The 24,122-nt window shown below is 45.2% G+C and overlaps 1 protein-coding gene across 1 annotated transcript; it reads right to left on the minus strand.

The window, feature by feature from the left end:
- On the minus strand, nucleotides 1-15,633 carry LOC146682285 (uncharacterized). Its single transcript, XM_085448822.1, has 2 exons — nucleotides 14,870-15,633; nucleotides 1-130 (listed from the first exon to the last, which is right to left on the minus strand). The coding sequence occupies exons 1-2, from the start codon at nucleotides 15,631-15,633 to the stop codon at nucleotides 1-3; spliced, it is 894 nt and encodes a 297-aa protein (XP_085304948.1).
- Between the last annotated feature and the right edge of the window lie 8,489 nt (nucleotides 15,634-24,122).

Genomic DNA, 24,122 nt, shown 5'->3' on the forward strand with positions numbered 1-24,122 from the left:
TTAACTTGCCTGGGCCAGGTCTGAGTCCAGCTTTGCCAGGTCACATGACACAGGAGTGTGCTCTGATGTCAGCAGGCAGGTCAGTGGAGCCCTCTGGTGACGGATATATGCCAGTAAAACAGGAGGAGGCCTGAGAACAGACAGCAGGCGTAACTAGCAGGACAAAGTAGCATGTAGTACTTGAAGGAGTCATCACAGCCAATCAGTTCTCAGGAAAATGGAACATCACATAAATTTTCTCTTCTTTGATTTTCATCAATGTATTTTTCTGTCAATACTTCTGCCTGATTAGAAGCTCATAGGCAGTTACTGTCACTCTACAATAAAATAATGAAAAGGCTGCCCTTTCTGCTATCCCACTAGCTGACCTAACTGACACAAGTAAACTGTGCTAAGATGCCCTACAAGGTTCTTGGCCACATACATATAGATATACTTGGCTGAAGAAATCCTTCCATGAAGCTCCCAGCACACTTTTTTGATGCTTCTGTCTGTGGCAGAGCAGGTTTGGAGCTCGGCAGAGACTTGGCGACTTTTACTGACTATGCACCCCTACCCACATGTATGATTTAGATTTATACTTATGTGGCAGCTATTCACTGGCCTGACAAAGTTATTTTAAATGATATCATGTCATGAACAGAGATGGGCAGTAACGCGTAACGCGTTACTGTAATCTGATTACTTTTTTCAAGTAACGAGTAAAGTAAGGGATTACTATTGCAAAAACGGTAATTAGATTACCGTTACTTTCCCATAGGAACGCTGCGTTACTGCGTTACTAAAACCGTGATTTTTTGCGAGAATGTCTCACGATAGTGACGTAAGCGAGTGCGCCGTTAGTGACAACAGCTGTGTGCAGATCAACAATGGATCACATATCGATTGTGGGAGAGAGTATGAGCGTGCAGCGTTTAAAGCGTGGAAGTACTGACCTTACTTTGAGTTTGATTCCATAAAAAGTGACAAAAACATTAGTGTCCATCGTGCGTGGGAAGAAAACTTCTTTTTATAGCGAAAAAAACCCCCTAAACTTCCAAGCAAGCACCGAGTGCGCTACTACGTAATGGGAAATTCACAGAGACACTCGCGGATTCTTCAACTGACCGTGGCACACCTGCACCAGGGTAAACCTCCGCCTGCCCTACTCCTGCTTTACAGGTGAAAATAGAGCAACAGGACCGCTGAGTCTTTGACTTTATTTATTTTCTGCTGTTTTTTACTTGCATCTATTTGAAAGAGTGAGTGTAAACACAAAAAATATTTTATTTTATGTGCTGGAATATGTAGAAAATAGGTTTAAATGTTAAACTAATTTATTCAAGTCAGAGAATGTTGCATATAATTAAATTTTTGCTTGATGCATAAACTTAAAAGATTAAAACTGATAAAACAAGTTAAAAAAAAAGAGACTTTTCCATTTGATTACATTTTGTATGATGGGTTATGTAGAAAAAGTAGAACTGGGCTGAAAGATCTATCGCTTTATAACTTCAGGTTGTAAATCGTGGTTTTAAAAAGTAACTAAGTAACTAAGTAACTAAGTAATTAATTACTTTTGAAAATAAGTAATCAGTAAAGTAACGGGATTACTTTTTTGGGGAAGTAATCAGTAATAAGTTACTGATTACTTTTTTCAAGTAACTTGACCAACACTGGTCATGAATAACACAAGTTATTTTCCATGAAAAGTAAAAATGGTGAAATTCTCAAAAAACGAATGAGACATGCATGTAATTTGACATATTTTGTTGTTTTGTGTGTGTGTTTGTCTGTGTGAAGTTTTGATGTGTATTGTTATGAAATAAATATATATTCTTAATTTTTGTTTTATAGAGGCCAGACTAGGAGAACGCCAGTTTGAGCACAATGTCACAGAGTACTGACAGGAAACTGCATGCTTTTGCAGAGAACAGGAAGTTTTAGTGCAGAGCTGCACAGGCGTATTAATAAAATACAGGAAACCAGACAAAAAGCAGAACTAAGTAAACTGTGTGTCGGTGTGACGCAGTGCAGAAATATATATACGGATTTAGCTGGCAAAGAATTCAGACCTGAGCTTGTGTGTTCGTGTGGCGGGTCTCCATTTTCGGAAATGCAAACATAAAGATCATTTTTGGAGCTTGACCACTCTGAGTCCAGTCTTTGTCTGTCGCCAAAAAAATTCAAAAGAATGGAATTTAATAGTATCTCAAAGCACAATTTTGGAAACACTGGAAAGACCTCAAGACATTTTTTCTTTTGCTTTCTATGTAAACAAAAATTCCCACCAAGGCTTTTCATTGTGAAATTTAGTGTGTAGAGAAAATACCTGTGCCAGGTTGTCTCCATCTAGTGGTGAACATGGCCTTACCACTACATCAGGTGAGTTTTTCTCTGTGCACAGTGACACAAAACTCATTCAGCAACGCAAACTATTTAAAAAATGATGTAGGCAGATCAAGGCAATGTTACAGATTCAGTAAGAACAGAAGTTTATCGCAATCCTTCAAATATGCAGGGCGTCACACTAACGCAGTTGCTTATGTCCAGCATCGCTCTGTTATTATCAATTTGATTCAAAACGTGTCCAGTTTAATGTCTTAAACTAAACTGGCATTAAAGTTTCAATGAACTAAAGGGGTCCCATGTGAGTCAGCACCCAGAAAGCTCGTCTCTTTTAAAAATGTGGCCATAAATACGAGCGCTGCTGGGATCTTAAAACACTGGGGCTAAATCCAGACCTGAAATCTTTGTTTCACTCAGTAACAGCACCTTTTTAATATATATAATAATAATAAAATGTCAAACATTATACGTTAGCTAAAGGTTGAAGTCACAGAACTATACTGAACAACAATGCAATTTGAGTTCTTCTTGTTTGTTCTTTATATTTGATTTACTGTAAGCAGCGGGAGTAAAACCTAAAGAAAAAATAGTAAAAACATGAATGAATCTCTGCTCTTACAGCTTTTATTGTGCCGTGATGTCTCCTTTGAAACTGTCCTCTTGCTCGTCTTTTGGATGCTCACCTCTTCTTCACCTTTCCTGTTCCTTTCACCAAACTGCTGCACTCTTGTTCTCTGCTCTCGCCTCCTGTTCTGGTTATAATTAGAATGCAATCAGCATGTGCCAAACAAACTTGCTCCAAATCGATCATGTTTGATATGATGATGAAGTTTTTAACATCTTATTTATCAACTTATTTGAAAGCACTGTATCAATCAATTAGTAAACAAATATCAGACTGTAGAAAAGCCAATAATAATGCACTGAGCAAGTTCATGCCATAAGAGCTAAATGGCCATCAAAGAAAATCCTGAATGCCTGATACAGGACAGGCCAACATTGAATGCAGCCACAGATGGACATCAGTCAGCTTTCTGCACTTTCCACCTGATCACATCTGTCCTCAAAGTCATGTCACTTCCTCTTTGGTTCATTTATGTTTACTTTTACATTTGCAGTTAAAATAACTTTAGTGACATAGTGCACACATTATTTCCTATGGACTGCTGGGTTATCTTGGTTTATTTAAGTTAGTATTTTTAAAGGTGCAGTCAGTCATTTTTTAGGTTATTTGATAGAAAAAAGCATCTTGTACTCATAAACAAACAGAATAGTGGATAACAATGACACATTGTTAAACGTGTCATTGGTCACTGCTTACTTTCCTCATTATTTAAGCATTACTCATCCTTAGTATGTCATTTATAAATACAGATATACGTTCTTAGAAAGAACCACTTCTGAGCCTGATCTCCTTACTCCAAGGAGCTTTTCTGAGTTATCATTGTGCCAGAGGAGGAGGGCATCCACTACTTCTTTCATTTCACCTGAGTTCACCTGTGGGAAAGCACAGCGCCGGATACCCTGAATATTTCTTTGAATTCAGGAGGACTTGGGAACTAATCTTGAGTGATTACTGAATTATCTGAATAAAGCCAATGAACCAGAGAAATTCTAAACTCCTAAACATCCCAGAGATGTCTGAATATATGTCTGCACCTTCAGACTCCAGATATGAAGGATCAAACCTGTTTTACCTCCAGTGTTGTGCCAAAAAGTCATCGTCTGACAAAAACTGATTTCCAATGTCTTTACTTATATTGGTAAATAGACTTTAGTGAACATGATTTAAAAAGGGTATATATCAAATTTAATAATGACCCATTTTTCCAAGTATATTTATAACTCTGTGTTATTGTAACTATATCAAAACCAACCCAGTCCTTTTGGGACACTTAAAATATGTTTAGAGAACTATTATTATATTTGTTGCAATTTCTGCTGTCCTCTTGGCCAGATTACTCTTTAAAACAGTCATTTTAATGTCAAATGAATGAATAAGAAGTAAAAAAAGCCAAAAAGTGATTGCAGCTTCTACCTTGTGACAGGAATGTTGTTTGTGGCACAAGATGACTCGATATCACTCATGAGGGATACATTTGACATGTTTCACATATTATAGACCAAAAAGTTATCTATAGCAGTTTAAATATGATCAACTGGTTTTTGACAAATACCGGGAATTAGCTTATGGCAGATATGACTTTTTGACACAACACTGGCTAACTGACAAGACCTAGTTATAAGCTAATATTACGGCTGAATATTATTGCACCTAACCTTGGGCTCCAGTATTCTGAAATCCCCACTTCCCCTCTGAGAAACCACATGATTATGTAACAAATATGTCAGCTTACCAAAGAACAGAGGACAGTTTATTCAGGGTGTGACAGCACTTTACCACCTGTGTCCAACATATCGTACACATTTCTGGACTGGAGCACGTACATCCTTAAAAACTCCAGGACTTCATCACAGCCTCTCTCACATCCACTTCACATGTGTAGTTTACAGGAAACTTAAATAACACTGGCTGAATATGTTTGTAGCAGGATAAAATGAGGGTCCCTTATATGATGGGATTTAAACAGGGAGAAAGAAGAAAATGTTGGCATCAGTCCCAACACTTCACTTAATATCAAATTGAGACTCACTTGTGTTTAACCCTGGAATATGTGAACAGATTACTTATTGAGTCCTTTCTCAGTCCATGGGTTGTAAAACCACAAAACCCTGCATCTGTAGTAAGAGAAAGCGTCTGTGGCAATAACCATACAGCCTTTGTGAATAAGAAAATGGCTGGCCAGGAATTTTTTTTTTAATTTTTAAAATGTATAGAGCTAAATATGAAACGTGTCTGTGAGTCCTTCAGTCCAAATACTAACCCTGAGCTACCTCTGAGAACCCCACAGTTTACTCCCCAGCTGACTGTCGCGAAAGAGTCGTAAATCACCGGCATTGTAAAACTTTAAATTATTCCAGGGCGTGTTAAAAACAAAACACCAAACAGATGTACTGGATATTAAACGGCATCAAACGACTAAATTAACACAGGGTTACAATTACATTCTACCATCGTCACATCAAGAGTTTATTCATTAATCATCAGAGTTCAACAATGTTACATCCAGTTGAAAACAGCTTCACTAACGCCAGCAAAACAGGCTAACAGTAAATAAGAGCACAAAAACAGCCGTGCTTATCGACAGCTCGACATATCCTCAACAACTCACCTCAGTATGGCTGCCATCGGTCACCTTTTAACCGTCCGTTTTCCAGCCTCTTGCAGAAAATGAACGCTTACGCGGTACACAGTACACATATACAGTATATTGATTTTATTTGGTTTTAGAGTTTAACCTGAAATCTTTGGCTGCTGAGCAGCAGAGCTCCAAAGCGTCCCCCTGTAACCATGGTTACGCAGAGGCGTAACAGTGTTCCAACAGTGACGTCACATACTAGAACCTGTATCAGACTGATACCTGGATCAGTCTGCAACTTTTATTGGCACTTTTCTGCTGAGATCCGGAGCTCGTGGGCCTGGCGGCCTGGGATCAGATGAGTTGCTGTGTTTTTCATGGAGAAAAAATAATTAACATGGAATAATGTCAGTCTCAGATGGAAAAAAAGATGCAAGCAAAAGAGGACAGCAGATTGAGAAGAGATTTCTTCTCAATCTGCTCAATTTTGCTCTGATAGAAATCTTAATTAGTCTTTTTGGGAATTTTTTTTTCCTCCATTAGATTGTTTGTGGACAAATTTGCAAAAATACCAGATTTTACAATCACGGAACAAACTAGTAAAGAACAAATTGCCTATTAAACAGTAATTTGGAGTAGAGGGGCAACTTATTCATAGTTCTCTAGAAAGGCTCTTGGTAAAAAAAGGGGACACAGCTGTGACCCCAGAACACACAGATTTTTAAAATAGGGGCAGAATAATCCCCTGATCTGTGCACCGGCTAAAGGGTAGTCTAACCCCTGAGGTCGAAGAAAGAGGCCAGGCTTTCTTTCACATGCCTGGTGGGCGGTGCCACCCCATCACGAGGGTTGGCCAGGGTTTCGGAGCGTGGGGAGACATACACAGAGAGTGCCAAGACAGCAACTGGGATCAAGTGTCATGGCGTTTGGGCTTCGGCTAGGCACTTCAAGAGGATGGATTATATAAGCACAGCAATAAACACGAAAGGATTGCCGGAAATCTAGGAACACCAGACCAACGAGGATAGAAAGGCTCTTGGTAAAAAAGGGGACACAGCTGTGACCCCAGAACACACAGATTTTTAAAATAGGGGCAGAATAATCCCCTGATCTGTGCACCGGCTAAAGAGTAGTCTAATCCCTGCGGTCGAAGAAAGAGGCCAGGCTTTCTTTCACATGCCTGGTGGGCGGTGCCACCCCATCACAAGGGTTGGCCAGGGTCTTTTAAGATTTCAGGACCACAGCGGCCACAGGGGTGGCGAGAATCCTGGAAGCCCGAGACCGAATGGAACCAACCAGAGAAAGGAGAAGAACAGAGCACAAAGACACCTAGTTGTTGACATTGCAAAGAAGATCAAAAGCTTGTTAGACACAGGTTATAATGGGAGCATAAAAGTAATGAGAGGGACTCTAGGAATAGCTGCAGGATTTTTATGTTATGTAAATTGCCCAAACACAGTGTTCAGGCAGGATATGTGCTACCCGTTAAAGGGGGAGAAGAAACCAGTTCTAAGTTTTAAAGATGAAACGGGTGAACTCTATAGAGGATGTTTCCAAAGGTTGACAAAATAATCTAGGACCTTTTACCAGGAAAAGCTAATTGTATCTTTTGGAGTTTACAGTGTACACTGAGGGAAGTCAGGAATAGTTTTAAACTGGGATTGAAAGAAAATTAAACTGGGATCCTAGTTGAAAAGGGGATGAAGGAAGTAGATTTAGGACAGTTCACAGCCTGGCGTAAACGCAAGGTGCTGTCACACAGCTTGATTTATTTGTTTGATTTATTTTTATGACAAAAATAATAAGGAAACATTGAAAACATACAACCCGTTGAGAGGACAGATAGGGTTGGGCAATTGAAAGGTTTTGTTTTGTTGAGCTTAACTTCTTTTGTTATATTTTAGCTTTTAACATGGAACACGACTTTCTGGAGCTTCTCTCCTGATGCTACCCCGTCAAAAAGCCATCTCCATAGAGACTGTGTCAGCTCCCAAACAGACAAAAACAAACTAAAAGCCAGCAATAAACAACTTAAACATAAACAATCACAAAGAAAGAACAATATATAATCCACATCTGAACTAAAGAGTAAAACAGTGAAATGTGGATTATTAAATATTAGGTTTCTCTCCTGAAAGTCTCTGTTATCTCACCCCAACCGGTCGCAGCAGATGGCCGCCCCTCCCTGAGCCTGGTTCTGCTGGAGGTTTCTTCCTGTTAAAAGGGAGTTTTTTCTTCCCATTGTCGCCAAAGTGCTTGCTCAAAGGGGGTCATATGATTGTTGGGTTTTTCTCTATACCTATTAAGAGCCTTGAGGCAACTTTTGTTGTGATTTGGCGCTATATAAATAAAATTGAATTGAATTGAATATTAGAAGACTCCTTGGGCATCATTTACTACTATGTGCAAAGACATGTTTTAATGTGTGCAACAAAAAACAACAAACAAATAAATAATTGTATTTATGTAGCACCTTTCTAGACAGAATCACAAAGTGCTGCACATAAGATAAGAAATAATAAAAGGGTGAAACAGTGTCATGGGCTGGGTCTGTGACCCAGTGTTTGAGTTCTTATATATATTTTGGTATTCATTTGTGCCCTAGTTTAGTTCATCTAGTTAATTTCAAGGTTGCTGTTTAGTCCTTTGTTTCTTAGTTGTTTATGTCATCTCCCCCTGTACTAAGTCTCCCTGGTTCGTGCGTCATGTCTGCGTGGTTATGTTTAGTTCAGGTCATGTCTAATCTCCATGTTTCCTGTTTTACTTTGAAAGTCTGTATTCAATGTTAGTGTCTTCAGTTTCACTTCTCCGGTCCTGTCGTTAGGTTCATGTGTGTCAGCTGTGCTCCCATGTGTGGCCACTTCCCCTGATCATCCCCCACCACGATTACCCACACTAACAAGCTGATCTACAATACGGCAGCAGTGATCAGTGAGATGCTTGGCTACAAGTTGAACAGCCACAAGGGGCAGTACCCTCCATGGAGAAGGAGGCTAGAGGGCAAGATCAAAGTAGCACGGAGGGAGGTTAGCCAACTAACGGAGTTGCAGAAAGGTGCGACAAAGAAGGTGCATAAGAAATACAGCAAGCTGTCCATACCTGAGGCCTTGGAAACTGCCAAGCAAAGACTCACAGCCTTGGCCAGCCGCTTGAGGAGGTACTCCAGAGAGATAGAAGGCAGGAGAATAACCCAGCTGTTCTCCACAGAACCAGCAAAGGTGTACTCTCAGTGGCAAGGGAACAATAATAATAAGAGAACAGCACCACCAAGGCTGGAGACGGAGCAATACTGGAAGAGCATATGGGAGAAGGACGCAACCCATAACGGCAATGATCAGTGGCTAGTGGATCTGAGGGCAGACCACAGCAACCTCCCTTAACAGGGTCCAGTAACCATCACAGTGGCAGATATCCAAGAAAGGGTCTCCAGTATGAAGAGTTGGACAGCGACCAATAACCTGCCTCAGTACTACATGGAAGCTCCTGTCAGGCATCATATCGGCTAAGATGAACAGGCACATGGGTCAATACATGAGCGGGGCACAGAAAGGGATTGGCAAGAATACCAGAGGCGCAAAACACCAGCTACTGGTAGACAGAACAGTCAGCCGAGACTGCAAGACCAGACTGACCAACCTGTGCACTGCCTGGATTGATTACAAGAAGGCCTATGACTCAATGCCCCACAGCTGGATACTGGAATGCCTAGAATTGTACAAGATCAATGGGACCCTAAGAGCCTTCATCAGGAACTCAATGGGGATGTGGCGTACAACACTAGAGGCCAACTCCAAGCCCATAGCACAAGTCACCATCAAGTGCGGGATCTACCAAGGAGATGCTCTGTCCCCACTGCTGTTCTACATAGGCCTGAACCCCCTCAGTGAGATCATTAACAAGACTGGCTACGGATACCGACTACGGAACGGAGCAGTTGTCAGCCACCTACTGTACATGGATGACATCAAGCTGTATGCCAAGAGTGAACTAGATATCGATTCACTGATCCACACTACCAGGCTATACAGCAATGACATTGGAATGTCGTTCGGACTGGAGAAGTGTAGTCAGATGGTAACAAAGAGAGGGAAGGTAGTCAGAACTGAGGGGATTGAACTACCAGAAGGCAACATTGCAGACATAGAGGACAGTTACAAGTACCTGGGGATCCCGCAGGCGAATGGGAACCATGACGAGGCCGCTAGAAAAGCTGCAACCACCAAGTACCTGCAGAGGGTCAGGCAAGTCCTGAGGAGTCAGCTGAATGGTAAGAACAAGATCCGGGCCATCAACACGTACGCCCTGCCCGTGATCAGGTACCCTGCTGGGGTAATAGGCTGGCCAAAGGAGGAGATAGAAGCCACTGACATAAAGACAAGAATCTTTGGGCTGAAGGAGGGACAATACTCGGTGTATAAATGCTCAATCAACAATCATTTATTTCCATACAATTCAACAGTCAGAGCATTACAACGTCCGGACGGGAGAGATGCTACCAGAGGGTCAGGCACATGTCTCAAAATGGTGACGGGTTGCTCAGCTTTTTATAGTCTCTAGTGGCCCCCAGCTAGTCGTAAAAGCCAAAACATCACATTTTTTCTCTGTTACAGCGCCTAAGTTATGACCTCGGCAGTTGTTTCTCTGCTTTCTGTACGGTGGGGGTGTGGAATGTGGTCTATCTATCTCCCCTGTCTTTAGACACAGAGTCTCCTGCTTACAATCTTCTCTTCATGATTCAACAATTAAGCATGTAACACATTCACAGCAGATCAAGGATACAGAGTGATGCACACTTGTCTAATAAACTAATAAGTGAATATGTTCTTTTAACTCAAAAGTATAATGAGAACTAAACTACATACAGCTTACACACTCTATATTAAAGGGTATAATATGATCTACAGCAGTATTCTAATTCAACTATTTTGATTACATACAGTGGGGCAAAAAAGTATTTAGTCAGCCACCGATTGTGCAAGTTCCCCCACCTAAAATGATGACAGAGGTCAGTAATTTGCACCAGAGGTACACTTCAACTGTGAGAGACAGAATGTGAAAAAAAAATCCATGAATCCACATGGTAGGATTTGTAAAGAATTTATTCGTAAATCAGGGTGGAAAATAAGTATTTGGTCACCTCAAACAAGGAAAATCTCTGGCTCTCACAGACCTGTAACGTCTTCTGGAAGAAGCTTTTCTGTCCCCCACTCGTTACCTGTATGAATGGCACCTGTTTGAACCCATCATCTGTATAAAAGACACCTGTCCACAGCCTCAAACAGTCAGACTCCAAACTCCGCCATGGCCAAGACCAAAGAGCTTTCGAAGGACACCAGGAAAAGTATTGTAGACCTGCACCAGACTGGGAAGAGTGAATCTACAATAGGCAAGCAGCTTGGTGTGAAAAAATCAACTGTGGGAGCAATCATCAGAAAATGGAAGACATACAAGACCACTGATAATCTCCCTCGATCTGGGGCTCCACGCAAGATCTCATCCCGTGGGGTCAAAATGATCATGAGAATGGTGAGCAAAGATCCCAGAACCACACGGGGGGACCTGGTGAATGACCTGCAGAGAGCTGGGACCAAAGTAACAAAGGTCACCATCAGTAACACACTACAACGGCAGGGAATCAAATCCCGCAGTGCCAGACGTGTTCCGCTGCTGAAGCCAGTGCATGTCCAGGCCCGTCTGAAGTTTGCCAGAGAGCACATGGATGATACAGCAGAGGATTGGGAGAATGTCATGTGGTCAGATGAAACCAAAGTAGAACTTTTTGGTATAAACTCAACTCGTCGTGTTTGGAGGAAGAGGAATACTGAGTTGCATCCCAAGAACACCATACCTACTGTGAAGCATGGGGGTGGAAACATCATGCTATGGGGCTGTTTTTCTGCCAAGGGGACAGGACGACTGATCCGTGTTAAGGACAGAATGAATGGGGCCATGTATCGTGAGATTTTGAGCCAAAACCTCCTTCCATCAGTGAGAACTTTGAAGATGAAACGAGGCTGGGTCTTCCAACATGACAATGATCCAAAACACACCGCCCGGGCAACAAAGGAGTGGCTCCGTAAGAAGCATTTGAAAGTCCTGGAGTGGCCTAGCCAGTCTCCAGACCTCAACCCCATAGAAAATCTGTGGCGGGAGTTGAAAGTCCGTGTTGCTCGGCGACAGCCCCAAAACATCACTGCTCTCGAGAAGATCTGCATGGAGGAATGGGCCAAAATACCAGCTACTGTGTGTGCAAACCTGGTAAAGACCTATAGTAAACGTTTGACCTCTGTTATTGCCAACAAAGGTTAAGTTACAAAGTATTGAGTTGTATTTTTGTTATTGACCAAATACTTATTTTCCACCCTGATTTACAAATAAATTCTTTACAAATCCTACCATGTGGATTCATGGATTTTTTTTCACATTCTGTCTCTCACAGTTGAAGTGTACCTCTGGTGCAAATTACTGACCTCTGTCATCATTTTAGGTGGGGGAACTTGCACAATCAGTGGCTGACTAAATACTTTTTTGCCCCACTGTATATAAGGTAACATATAATAACAGAATAATCTAATACTCCTTACCATGCATGGAGGGTTTCACCCCAAGTCCAGCACCCTGAGGCTGTACGCTAAGCGGAAGGAAGGGGGCCGGGGACTGATGAGTGTCAGCACCACAGTCCAGGATGAGACAACGAACATCCAAGAATACATTGGGAAGATGGCCCCAACTGACCGAGTGCTCAGTGAATACCTCAGGCAGCAGAAACCCAAGAAAGAGGAGGGAGACGAGGAACCATCATGGAAGGACAGGCCCCTGCATGGTATGTACCACCGGCAGATAGAGGAGGTGGCTGATATCCAGAAATCCTACCAGTGGCTGGACAAAGCTGGACTGAAAGACAGCACAGAGGCACTAATCATGGCAGCACAAGAACAAGCTCTGAGTACAAGATCCATAGAGGCCGGGGTCTATCACACCAGGCAAGACCCCAGGTGCTGTCATGTTTCGGCTGTGTGGCAGGCAGGATGAGGACCCAATCGCAAAACTCACACACACGGGGATGAACTCAAAAACACAGCTTTATTGCTGGCCACGAGAAACAATACAAAACTAAACTGGGAAAAACTAACATAAAGCTCACCAAGGAACACAGGGGAATCACACACAGCATGAGGGAGAACGCGACGCCGAACAGAGGGAGACTCAGACAGAAATACACAGAGGGTAAACGAGGAAAGTGGGCACACACGGGGAACACAGGTGATACTGATAATCATAACGAGACAGGGCGGGGTGAACTGAACATGACATGTACAGGCGTGAGAGTCACAAAGTAAACAGGAAGTGCACAGAGGTTCAGACAGGAGGAGAGAGAGCACGGGGAAAACACAGACATAACGGGCTGGGGAAACATGGAATAAAACATAAGGAGAGACGAGGGCTCAGATACACAGAGGGGCACACAGGGGGTGAGAGTCACAACGGGAAAACACATAAGGAACAACGTAACAGATCAACCCAGGAAGCATGGCCTAAATAAAGAACAAAATACAAAAATACATGAAAACTAAGAATACTGGGCCCACATGGCCCAGGACCATGACATCACCCCCCCCTAAAGGGCTGGCTCCCGACAGCCCAAACCCGAGAAACAAAACTAAAACAGAAAACAACCCACCCAGGGCGGGAGGCGGGGGACCAGGACGGAGGGACCAGAACGGGAAACAAAACAAACAACAGAAAACACAGGAGCACATGACCGTAGTCCAAATAAGGTTCAGGGGGCCGACCCAGAGCCCACAGGCACAAGAGTTCACGGGTCACACGGTCGGGGGGCCGAAGGAGACGACGGAGCAGTTCAGGAGGCCGGCCGCGCGGAAGGCAGCGGCGGCGGCGAGGGAGACGACGGAGCAGTTCAGGAGGCCGGCCGCGCGGAAGGCAGCGGCGGCGGCGAGGGAGACGACGGAGCAGTTCAGGAGGCCGGCCGCGCGGAAGGCAGCGGCGGCGGCGAGGGAGACGACGGAGCAGTTCAGGAGGCCGGCCGCGCGGAAGGCAGCGGCGGCTCTCCAGTGTCAGGCGTGCTGGCCATGGCCCGGTGGGCACAGGACCAGACGAAGCACAGGCTGAAGACTCTGAGGCCGGACCAGACGAAGCACAGGCTGAAGACTCTGAGGCCGGACCAGACGAAGCACAGGCTGAAGACTCTGAGGCTGGGCCAGACGAAGCACAGGCTGAAGACTCTGAGGCTGGGCCAGACGAGGACGAAGACTCTGAGGCTGGGCCAGACGAGGACGAAGACTCTGAGGCTGAAGCCGGAGCTGGACCAGGCGGAGCAGGAGCAGCTGATGCAGAGGCCGGACCGGGCGAGGATGAAGACTCTGAGGCTGCAGCTGACGAAGCACAGGCCGGAGCTGCAGCAGACGAAGCACAGGCCGGAGCTGGACCGGGAGGAGCAGAAGCCAAAGCTGGACCAGGCGTAGCAGAAGCAGAGGCTGGACCAGGCGTAGCAGAAGGTGGCTGGATGGGCTCCTCGGGCCCTCCAGCTGATGTGGCATGGTGCTGGACGGGCTCCTCGGGCCCTCCAGCTGAGACAGGAGGCTGAACGGGCCCCTCGGATCCTCCAGCTGACGTGGCATGAGGCTGGTGCGGTTCTCCTGAACCCCCAGCTGACGAGGAAGGTTGCTGAACGGGGCCCTCGGACCCTCCAGCGGAGACAGGAGGCTGAACGGGCCCCTCGGACCCTCCAGCGGAGACAGGAGGCTGAACGGGCCCCTCGGACCCTCCAGCGGAGACAGGAGGCTGAACGGGCCCCTCCAGCTGACGAGGTAGATGGCGGCGTGGGAGCCGCGGAGTCCTGGATGAGCTCATCCGAGCTCCCAGCAGGAGCTGATGCAGAGCCAGAGAGATTTGAGACCCCTGGCTGAATGTTAAGCTGACCAGCGGACCGTACTGCTATCGGGGACTGGGCTACTGGAGACGCGGGGAGCTGAGCTACTGGGGCCTGCGCTACAGGCGGCACTGGAGCTACTGGAGACTGAACTGAGGGGGACACTGGAGACTGAACTGAGGGGGACACTGGAGACTGAACTGAGGGGGACACTGGAGACTGAACTGAGGGTGGCTGCGAGGGAGCTAACTGAACTGAGGGTGGCTGCGAGGGAGCTAACTGAACTGAGGGTGGCTGCGAGGGAGCTAACTGAACTGAGGGTGGCTGCGAGGGAGCTAACTGAACTGGCCTGGGAGGAGAAACACGAGCAGGAAAAGGAGCAGGCTCAGAAAAAACTGTCCGAGAAATGGCAGGCTCAGGGTCGACAAAAATAGCTCTATCAAAAATGAACCCGCCGTCCACTTCATGTTTTGTAGTTTTAGCATTGTCCGGTTTATGGCGGCGGGCGCGCCGCCTCCTTCGAGCAGAGGAAGCTGGCGCGATGGGCGCTGATGGCGCCAACACAGAGGGTGACGTAGTGGTGAGTTCCCCGTCGTCCGCCCCCATCCTTGCCAGAAATGAGACAGGCGAAAAATAGCCTAAGCGGATCGGAGACGGCGAGCGGCTGGTAGGCTGTGCAGCAGGTGAGAGGTCCTCCTCCGGGATGAGCCAGGGTTTCCGCCGGAGCTCGTCCTCCCGATAAGCCCGTAACACCTGCTGCCGCTCTTCCTCGCCAAAGTCTATGGCTTCCGTTGTCTCCGTGCGCCACGCCGTGCGGCCAGACCGCGGTGAAGACGCGGAAGCCGGCGGGGTGCGGGCGGAAGGTGTGTCTGTGGCGAGCCTCACCGTTCCAACTCTGACCGCTACTGGCTCCTGAGAGAGCGGCGATGACACCCGTTCACGGGACGGAGGTGTGGGTGCTGAGGCGGCATTCAGGACCCTCTGGGCCAGCGCACGGGCACGAAGCTCCTCCTTAAGGGGGCCCAGGGAGTCAAACGCCTCGACGAGGTGGGGGAGCTGTCGCAACCGTGGCTCCCGCAACAAAACGGTGTCCACGGCCGCCAATCCTGTGGAAACCACACTTGGATCCGCGCATCCGATGATGCGATCCATAATGCGGCAGAGCCGGTTCAGCTCCTCCCCTACCTCCTCTGAAATGTCCGCTGAGTCCGACATGGTCGTGCCGTCCTGGAGGTCCGCGGAGGGGTTGTGAACTGCTGGGTCCATGTTGTGGTCGCGTTCTTCTGTCATGTTTCGGCTGTGTGGCAGGCAGGATGAGGACCCAATCGCAAAACTCACACACACGGGGATGAACTCAAAAACACAGCTTTATTGCTGGCCATGAGAAACAATACAAAACTAAACTGGGAAAAACTAACATAAAGCTCACCAAGGAACACAGGGGAATCACACACAGCATGAGGGAGAACGCGACGCCGAACAGAGGGAGACTCAGACAGAAATACACAGAGGGTAAACGAGGAAAGTGGGCACACACGGGGAACACAGGTGATACTGATAATCATAACGAGACAGGGCGGGGTGAACTGAACATGACATGTACAGGCGTGAGAGTCACAAAGTAAACAGGAAGTGCACAGAGGTTCAGACAGGAGGAGAGAGAGCACGGGGAAAACACAGACATAACGGGCTGGGGAAACATGGAATAAAACATAAGGAGAGACGAGGGCTCAGATACACAGAGGGGCACACAGGGGGTGAGAGTCACAACGGGAAAACACATAAGGAACAACGTAACAGATCAACCCAGGAAGCATGGCCTAAATAAAGAACAAAATACAAAAATACATGAAAACTAAGAATACTGGGCCCACATGGCCCAGGACCATGACAGGTGCAGGCTGTGTAAAGATGCCCCAGAGACAATCCAGCACATAACAGCAGGGTGCAAGATGCTAGCAGGCAAGGCATACATGGAAGGCCATAACCAAGTGGCCGGCATAGTGTACAGGAACATCTGTGCCGAGTATAACCTGGAAGTCCCGAGGTCAAAATGGGAGATGCCCCCAAGGGTGGTGGAGAATGACCGAGCTAAGATCCTGTGGGACTTCCAGATACAGACGGGCAAAATGGTGGTGGCTAACCAACCGGACATAGTGGTGGTAGACAAACAGAAGAAGACGGCCGTAGTGATCGATGTAGCGGTTCCGAATGACAGCAATATCAGGAAGAAGGAACACGAGAAGCTGGAGAAATACCAAGGGCTCAGAGAAGAGCTCGAGAGGATGTGGAGGGTGAAGGTAACGGTGGTCCCCGTGGTAATCGGAGCACTAGGTGCGGTGACTCCCAAGCTAGGCGAGTGGCTCCAGCAGATCCCGGGAATCACATCGGAGATCTCTGTCCAGAAGAGCGCAGTCCTGGGAACAGCTAAGATACTGCGCAGGACCCTCAAGCTCCCAGGCCTCTGGTAGAGGACCCAAGCTTGAAGGATAAACCGCCCGCAGGGGCGTGCTGGGTGTTTTTGTTTTTTTTTATAGCTTGAAGGATAAACCGCCCGCAGGGGCGTGCTGGGTGTTTTTTATATAGATATATATATATCTATATAAAAAAAAAAAACACCCAGCACGCCCCTGCGGGCGGTTTATCCTTCAAGCTATAAAAAAAAAAAAAAACACCCAGCACGCCCCTGCGGGCGGTTTATCCTTCAAGCTTGGGTCCTCTACCAGAGGCCTGGGAGCTTGAGGGTCTTGCGCACTAGTTCCCACAAATTGAGCATTGCGTGGCACATCCGACATACTGTTTTACTTTTTTCCATGATGCGCTTACCATCAGGGTCATACTTCACATGAAAACCAAGATAGTTCCAAACACCAGATCTGAATGAGGGTGGGGGAGGTTTCGGGTTGCGTTGAGGCAGTTGCCATGTTGCAATGAGTTTAGCTTCTGTCTTGCTAGCTTGCGCTGCGCTCAGTGGATCTGCACTCAACAGTGCAGCCTAGGCGGAGTAGTCGAACGCAGATCCACTGAGCGCTCAACACAGACAGCATCGTCAGAAGAAAGGTTGATAAAATAAATAAAAAATGTTGTATTGTTTGATACATATGCGTACTGAACCGAAAGCACTGTATCGAACGGTTCACACACACACACACACATACACATATATATACACACACACACACACACACACATACACACATTTAAATTTTAATTGATTTTAATCAATAAATCAATAATCAAAACCCACCCCTACTAGCAGGCAGGGTGTCATGGTCCTGGGTCGGTGACCCAGCGCTTTTAGTTATCATTTTCTAGTTTATGATGATGATGATGATTATTGTTTGAGTTCTGTGTGTTATATTTGGTCTGCCTTTGAGTCTGTCTCTGTCTATGGTGTCACCCCATCTGTTTGTGAATCTGTCTGTTTAGTTCAATGTCTTGTCTGGTTCCATGTGTCTGAGTTTCCTGTTTTATTGTGAAGGTTTGTGTCGTATGTGAGTGTGCTCAGGTTACGTTTCCCCTGTCTCATCAGCTGTGATTTCTCCCAGGTGTGTTCCCCTCCTGTCTCTCATCCCTTGATTACTGCCATCTGTGTATTTAAGCCCTGTGTTTCTCTGTGTCAGTGTCGCGTCGTACCCTCAACTAGCTGTGTGTTCTGCTTCTATGTTCCTAGTGTTTGGTCTCCTGCTCCAGTTTAGTGTTTCTTTCCAGTGTTTCAGTCCTTGGTTCCTCTGTTCTGACTTTTGGTTTTCTTTTGGTGAGTTTAGTTTGTACGAGGTTTTTCCCAGCAATAAAGCTGCGCCTTAAGTTTCACTTCCGTGTCTGAGTTCTGCATTTTGGGTCCACCACTCCTGCTTGCCTGCCACACAGTGATTCATGACATGGGGCATACTTGGAACGCCATAACCTACTACTACTACTACTATGTGCTACTACTGCACATTCACCCAGTGTATATACTATATATATATATACAGTGGGGCAAAAAAGTATTTAGTCAGCCACCGATTGTGCAAGTTCCCCCACCTAAAATGATGACAGAGGTCAGTAATTTGCACCAGAGGTACACTTCAACTGTGAGAGACAGAATGTGAAAAAAAAATCCATGAATCCACATGGTAGGATTTGTAAAGAATTTATTCGTAAATCAGGGTGGAAAATAAGTATTTGGTCAGTAACAAAAATACAACTCAATACTTTGTAACATAACCTTTGTTGGCAATAACAGAGGTCAAACGTTTACTATAGGTCTTTACCAGGTTTGCACACACAGTAGCTGGTATTTTGGCCCATTCCTCCATGCAGATCTTCTCGAGAGCAGTGATGTTTTGGGGCTGTCACCGAGCAACACGGACTTTCAACTCCCGCCACAGATTTTCTATGGGGTTGAGGTCTGGAGACTGGCTAGGCCACTCCAGGACTTTCAAATGCTTCTTACGGAGCCACTCCTTTGTTGCCCGGGCGGTGTGTTTTGGATCATTGTCATGTTGGAAGACCCAGCCTCATTTCATCTTCAAAGTTCTCACTGATGGAAGGAGGTTTTGGCTCAAAATCTCACGATACATGGCCCCATTCATTCTGTCCTTAACACGGATCAGTCGTCCTGTCCCCTTGGCAGAAAAACAGCCCCATAGCATGATGTTTCCACCCCCATGCTTCACAGTAGGTATGGTGTTCTTGGGATGCAACTCAGTATTCTTCTTCCTCCAAACACGACGAGTTGAGTTTATACCAAAAAGTTCTACTTTGGTTTCATCTGACCACATGACATTCTCCCAATCCTCTGCTGTACCATCCATGTGCTCTCTGGCAAACTTCAGACGGGCCTGGACATGCACTGGCTTCAGCAGCGGAACACGTCTGGCACTGCGGGATTTGATTCCCTGCCGTTGTAGTGTGTTACTGATGGTGACCTTTGTTACTTTGGTCCCAGCTCTCTGCAGGTCATTCACCAGGTCCCCCCGTGTGGTTCTGGGATCTTTGCTCACCGTTCTCATGATCATTTTGACCCCACGGGATGAGATCTTGCGTGGAGCCCCAGATCGAGGGAGATTATCAGTGGTCTTGTATGTCTTCCATTTTCTGATGATTGCTCCCACAGTTGATTTTTTCACACCAAGCTGCTTGCCTATTGTAGATTCACTCTTCCCAGTCTGGTGCAGGTCTACAATACTTTTCCTGGTGTCCTTCGAAAGCTCTTTGGTCTTGGCCATGGCGGAGTTTGGAGTCTGACTGTTTGAGGCTGTGGACAGGTGTCTTTTATACAGATGATGAGTTCAAACAGGTGCCATTCATACAGGTAACGAGTGGGGGACAGAAAAGCGTCTTACAGAAGACGTTACAGGTCTGTGAGAGCCAGAGATTTTCCTTGTTTGAGGTGACCAAATACTTATTTTCCACCCTAATTTACGAATAAATTCTTTACAAATCCTACCATGTGGATTCATGGATTTTTTTTTCACATTCTGTCTCTCACAGTTGAAGTGTACCTCTGGTGCAAATTACTGACCTCTGTCATCATTTTAAGTGGGGGAACTTGCACAATCGGTGGCTGACTAAATACTTTTTTGCCCCACTGTATATATATAATGTTCTTCCTCTACACCCCCCAAATTTTTGCACATGTCGAGGAGCGTGTCAGGCTACATTTCACTGTGTGTTATACTTGTATAACTATGCATGTGACAAATAAAGAACCTTGAACCTTGAACCAATTGGCTGGAAAACTATACAGAAACATCTGTGCTGAATACGGCCTGGAAGTCCCAAGGTCAAATTGGGAGACTCCCACTGGGGTCGTGGAGAATGACCGAACTAAAATCTTGTGGGACTTCCAGATGTAGATGGACAAAATGGTGATGGCTTACTAACCAGACATAGTGGTGATGGAATAAAAGAAGAAGACAGCTGTGATAGACGTAGCATTTCCGAATGACAGCAACATCAGGAAGAAAGAAACTTGAGAAATACAGAAGTCTCAGAGAAGAGATCGAGAAGAATGGTGGGTGAAGGTTGATAGGTTTGTAGCATAAACCTATTCGCTGGAACGTTAAGACAATATAATTACACTGCAAGCAAGACGCAAGTAGGCAAACTTCTTCATGGTACTCGTGCACGGGAGAGAACCAGACAAACGCCGTTCCTTCGCTTGACCCCAGTAGCTCTCGTCCGTCCTCCCGTAACACTGTCCTTTTATTGAGGTTACATGAATATGCATAGGTTCATTAACATACGACGTCTACATACAAACAAAGAGTACCTTGCGTGTGTGTGTGTGTGTGTGTGTGTGTGTGTGTGTGTGTGTGTGTGTGTGTGTTGCTGATCAAAGGGTCAAACATCCTTGGTCAGGAAGAGGGTAGACTAGACCCCCCCCGGTGAGGAAGTCCAGCAGTTCATCTAAACAGAAAAGCACTTAGACTAGAACAGACGTAGCTACGTTAATCCTACCATAAAACAATTAAAACAAGATGCGACCTCTTCCCGTGCTCCCAGGATGTAGGTGTGCATTCTAGTGTGGAATGCACACCAAGCCTCTGTAGCCTGTTAAAGATCACACAACTTATCACTACACAATTGATTATACACCTCTAAGCATCTATGGTTAAATATTTCTAAGCATAAATAACAATCAACAATACAAACTCTAACATTCCCCCGTTTTTGACCTTTATGCTAGAAAGTTCCCAGTTATGCATACCTCATGTCTGACAGTTTCAATGCAAACATTTTTTTACTCAGCATATGTCAAATCACCCTAAATTATTGCAAAGATACACAGTTTAATAAATGTATTAGCAGTTGCCCCATTCATTGAGCTCATCTCATGGCAAACTGCATCTTACGAGCAACCAAAGAAATTGTTAATTTAATAGTGAAACTAAGAAAGTAACATTTTCAAAAACATCTCAGCTTGGTGATGCTTCCTCCGGGTGTGCAAATCACATGTCTCTCTGCAGAGTGGTTTGAGTTCTGCAGGGCGTCATGAATGTCTCTTCTAGTTGTTTCGTTGTCCATAGGACCAGAGTCCAAATGTATGTAGAATAAACATTCAAACATACCAGTTAGTTTTGTTGTTTGTCAACATGGGTCTCAGCTATTTCCAAAGCTGCAGACCTCTCAGCACTCTAGTTTTATGGCCTCCCATCACCTCACTTCAGGCCTTCATCCTGCGAGGGGGATATTTATGACTCCTTCATTGTCCACGCTCTGCAGAGAAACACCTCTGTGGAAAGGGTGCAGGGTTCAGTTGTCTTACTGCTGTTATGATCCCAGCAGCCTTCAGAGTGTCATCGTATGCACAATATAGTGGCACAGCATTAGGTGATGTTCATAGGAAACTGCTGTCATCACCACCATAGCTTCTGGTTCCTGTGCTTTCACAGAATCATGATGTCATCCCCGAACTCCTTCTGCGCTGTCGATGGAGCTTGGCACGCTCCCCTCATCCCACGAGTTTTCATGTTCCAACGCTGCTGAAGGTTTAAGGCAGAGCACGTCGTACACCTTAGTTGTCTTCCTCAGCGTCAATATTGAATCTTTCATTTTATTTAAAATCTCCTGGAAGCTCAGTAGCACAGCTCTCTGTGTGATGTCTGCTGTGCTGAAGATGATCTCTGATCCTCCTGAAGCCTCTCTCCTGGCCTCAGCTCCCATCTTGTGGACGATCCTCTCCTCTATTTTGCAGGCAGTTTCATGGTCCTTGCTGTGGCTCCAAGGTCTGATCTCATGATGGGCCCCAACCAGCTTGACCTTTGACCTCAACCACTGCCTGGCTGTCAGCTATGCCTGGAATGGTTCACGCTTCTCACTGGGCCTCTGAAGATTTCTCAGGAGATTACTGCTGCACCTGTATTTCCTTGCTAAGAAGAAAAACTTCTATTTGGAGAGCATGTCAACAATCATCAAACCACATTCTTTAGTTCAGTGAACTTCACTTATAGGCCATCAAAGCCTCATCTGAACATGGATGCACCACTTGCATAGGTTTAATACTTGTAAATAAATGGCTAATCACACAAATCACTGCAACAATAATAGTAAACATTGTTTAATGTTAATCCTTGCACTCCACCTCTTGACGCATGGACATTCCCATGCGTCAACTCACCAAACCTGGATCCCTGTCTTAAAGAAAAAGATTAGCTAGAACATGTCCCAGGCAACATCAGGGCACCTCCTCCGGAGTAGCTCCGTAACCCTGCAATAAAAGATGTTAGCGTGTGTTGCATATTAAGTTTGCTTAACACCTGGCTCTCCCAGGAGCCTGCATACACACCATCACGGCCAGGAAAGCAAAATCTGGAAGTGAAATCAAACTTCATACCTGTAAACAATTGTATCATAAGAGTAATAAGCATTCAACATCAGCAAGACAAGTGTCATGTGCAGGTTTTCTCAAATCAGTAACTACAACTATTACCCTAATTCACCTCAGACATGGATTATCCCATGTACTCTGTTAACATTAATGTAATCAGTGACTTCTCTTAAGCAAAGTCACTCCACTCATATATTATTATTATGGGTTCAAAAGTGGCCAGCAAATGAGCCCATAATAAACTATTCCATAATTACCATAATCTCTTATTTGTTTTACTCATGTCACTTGTCCGCTTCAGCTGAATCTTCTAAATGCAGTCTCAGAAAAACAAACATTAGCAATACACATTGACCATCCTGGTGGGCAGGCGTCGGCCATCCACATTCCAGAGGTGCCATAAAACACCATAAAGTTAACACTCGCTGTGGAAAAAGTAACACTGGTCTCATCACAGTATGTCTCAAACTATATTAATTTCTCCATCAACATATAGCCTGTAACTACAGTTTTCTTCACACATAAACCCAGAAATCATGTAGTAGAGAAACATTAGCCAGTATTCCTATAAATCACATGATCAAACACATGAAGAACCGTAATGCTATAAAAACGAAAATGCAAATGTTAGCGCTTGCGCAGGCGTATGCATACTTTGTCACAGTTATCTCTGTGAGCACACAAGCTAGTGAATGACACACACATAGTAAATTCACAGACACAGAAAATGGCATTTAAAATGTTAAATCATCACGCAACCTCGAGTGTTGCTGTCATCTTTCTGCTCCTGTAAAGGGAAGCACACACAGACTCATCTGCACCCCTGCCAGGCGGGGGTCAACTTCACACAGTCGTGTTACATCAGTAAAGTCTTGTCAGCTTTTGTCAGCTTTTACCAGTCAGTCAGTTTTGTTTTCCTTTCACTCACTCATTCATGCATTCATTCTTTCTTTCTTTGCTGATAGTGGAACCTATCGTCGCATTTAGTTTCCACTCTCAGCAAAATGACGTCATTTCAAAAAGAAAAAGAACTTTTAGATGGGATTACCTCGCTGAATCCTTTTTTTTTTTTTTTTTTTTTAGGCTGGGACACTTATAATAAGTGGTCTTCTCCAAAGCCCAAATTAATGTGGAGAAAACTCACTTGTCACAATTTTCTCGACGACGTGTAGCGCTTTTAATTCCCGACGTGCAGATCTGCTTAAAGAACAGAGATTATCAAACAAAACTTTCAGTGCACTGTGAAAGTATCAAAATAAAAAGGCCTTGTTAAGTCATGACACAAACTCCTCATCTCAGGAGGGTAAATCATACCATTAGCATGGTTTATCATACCATCATACTAATCGGCAGGCTCGACTTCACAACAGAAGAAGAAAAATCATCA

This window comes from Copadichromis virginalis, linkage group LG23 (assembly GCF_057382275.1).
Source record: "Copadichromis virginalis isolate Kocher_CV1m ecotype Utaka linkage group LG23, C_Virginalis_male_GT1.1, whole genome shotgun sequence".
NCBI lineage: Eukaryota > Metazoa > Chordata > Actinopteri > Cichliformes > Cichlidae > Copadichromis > Copadichromis virginalis.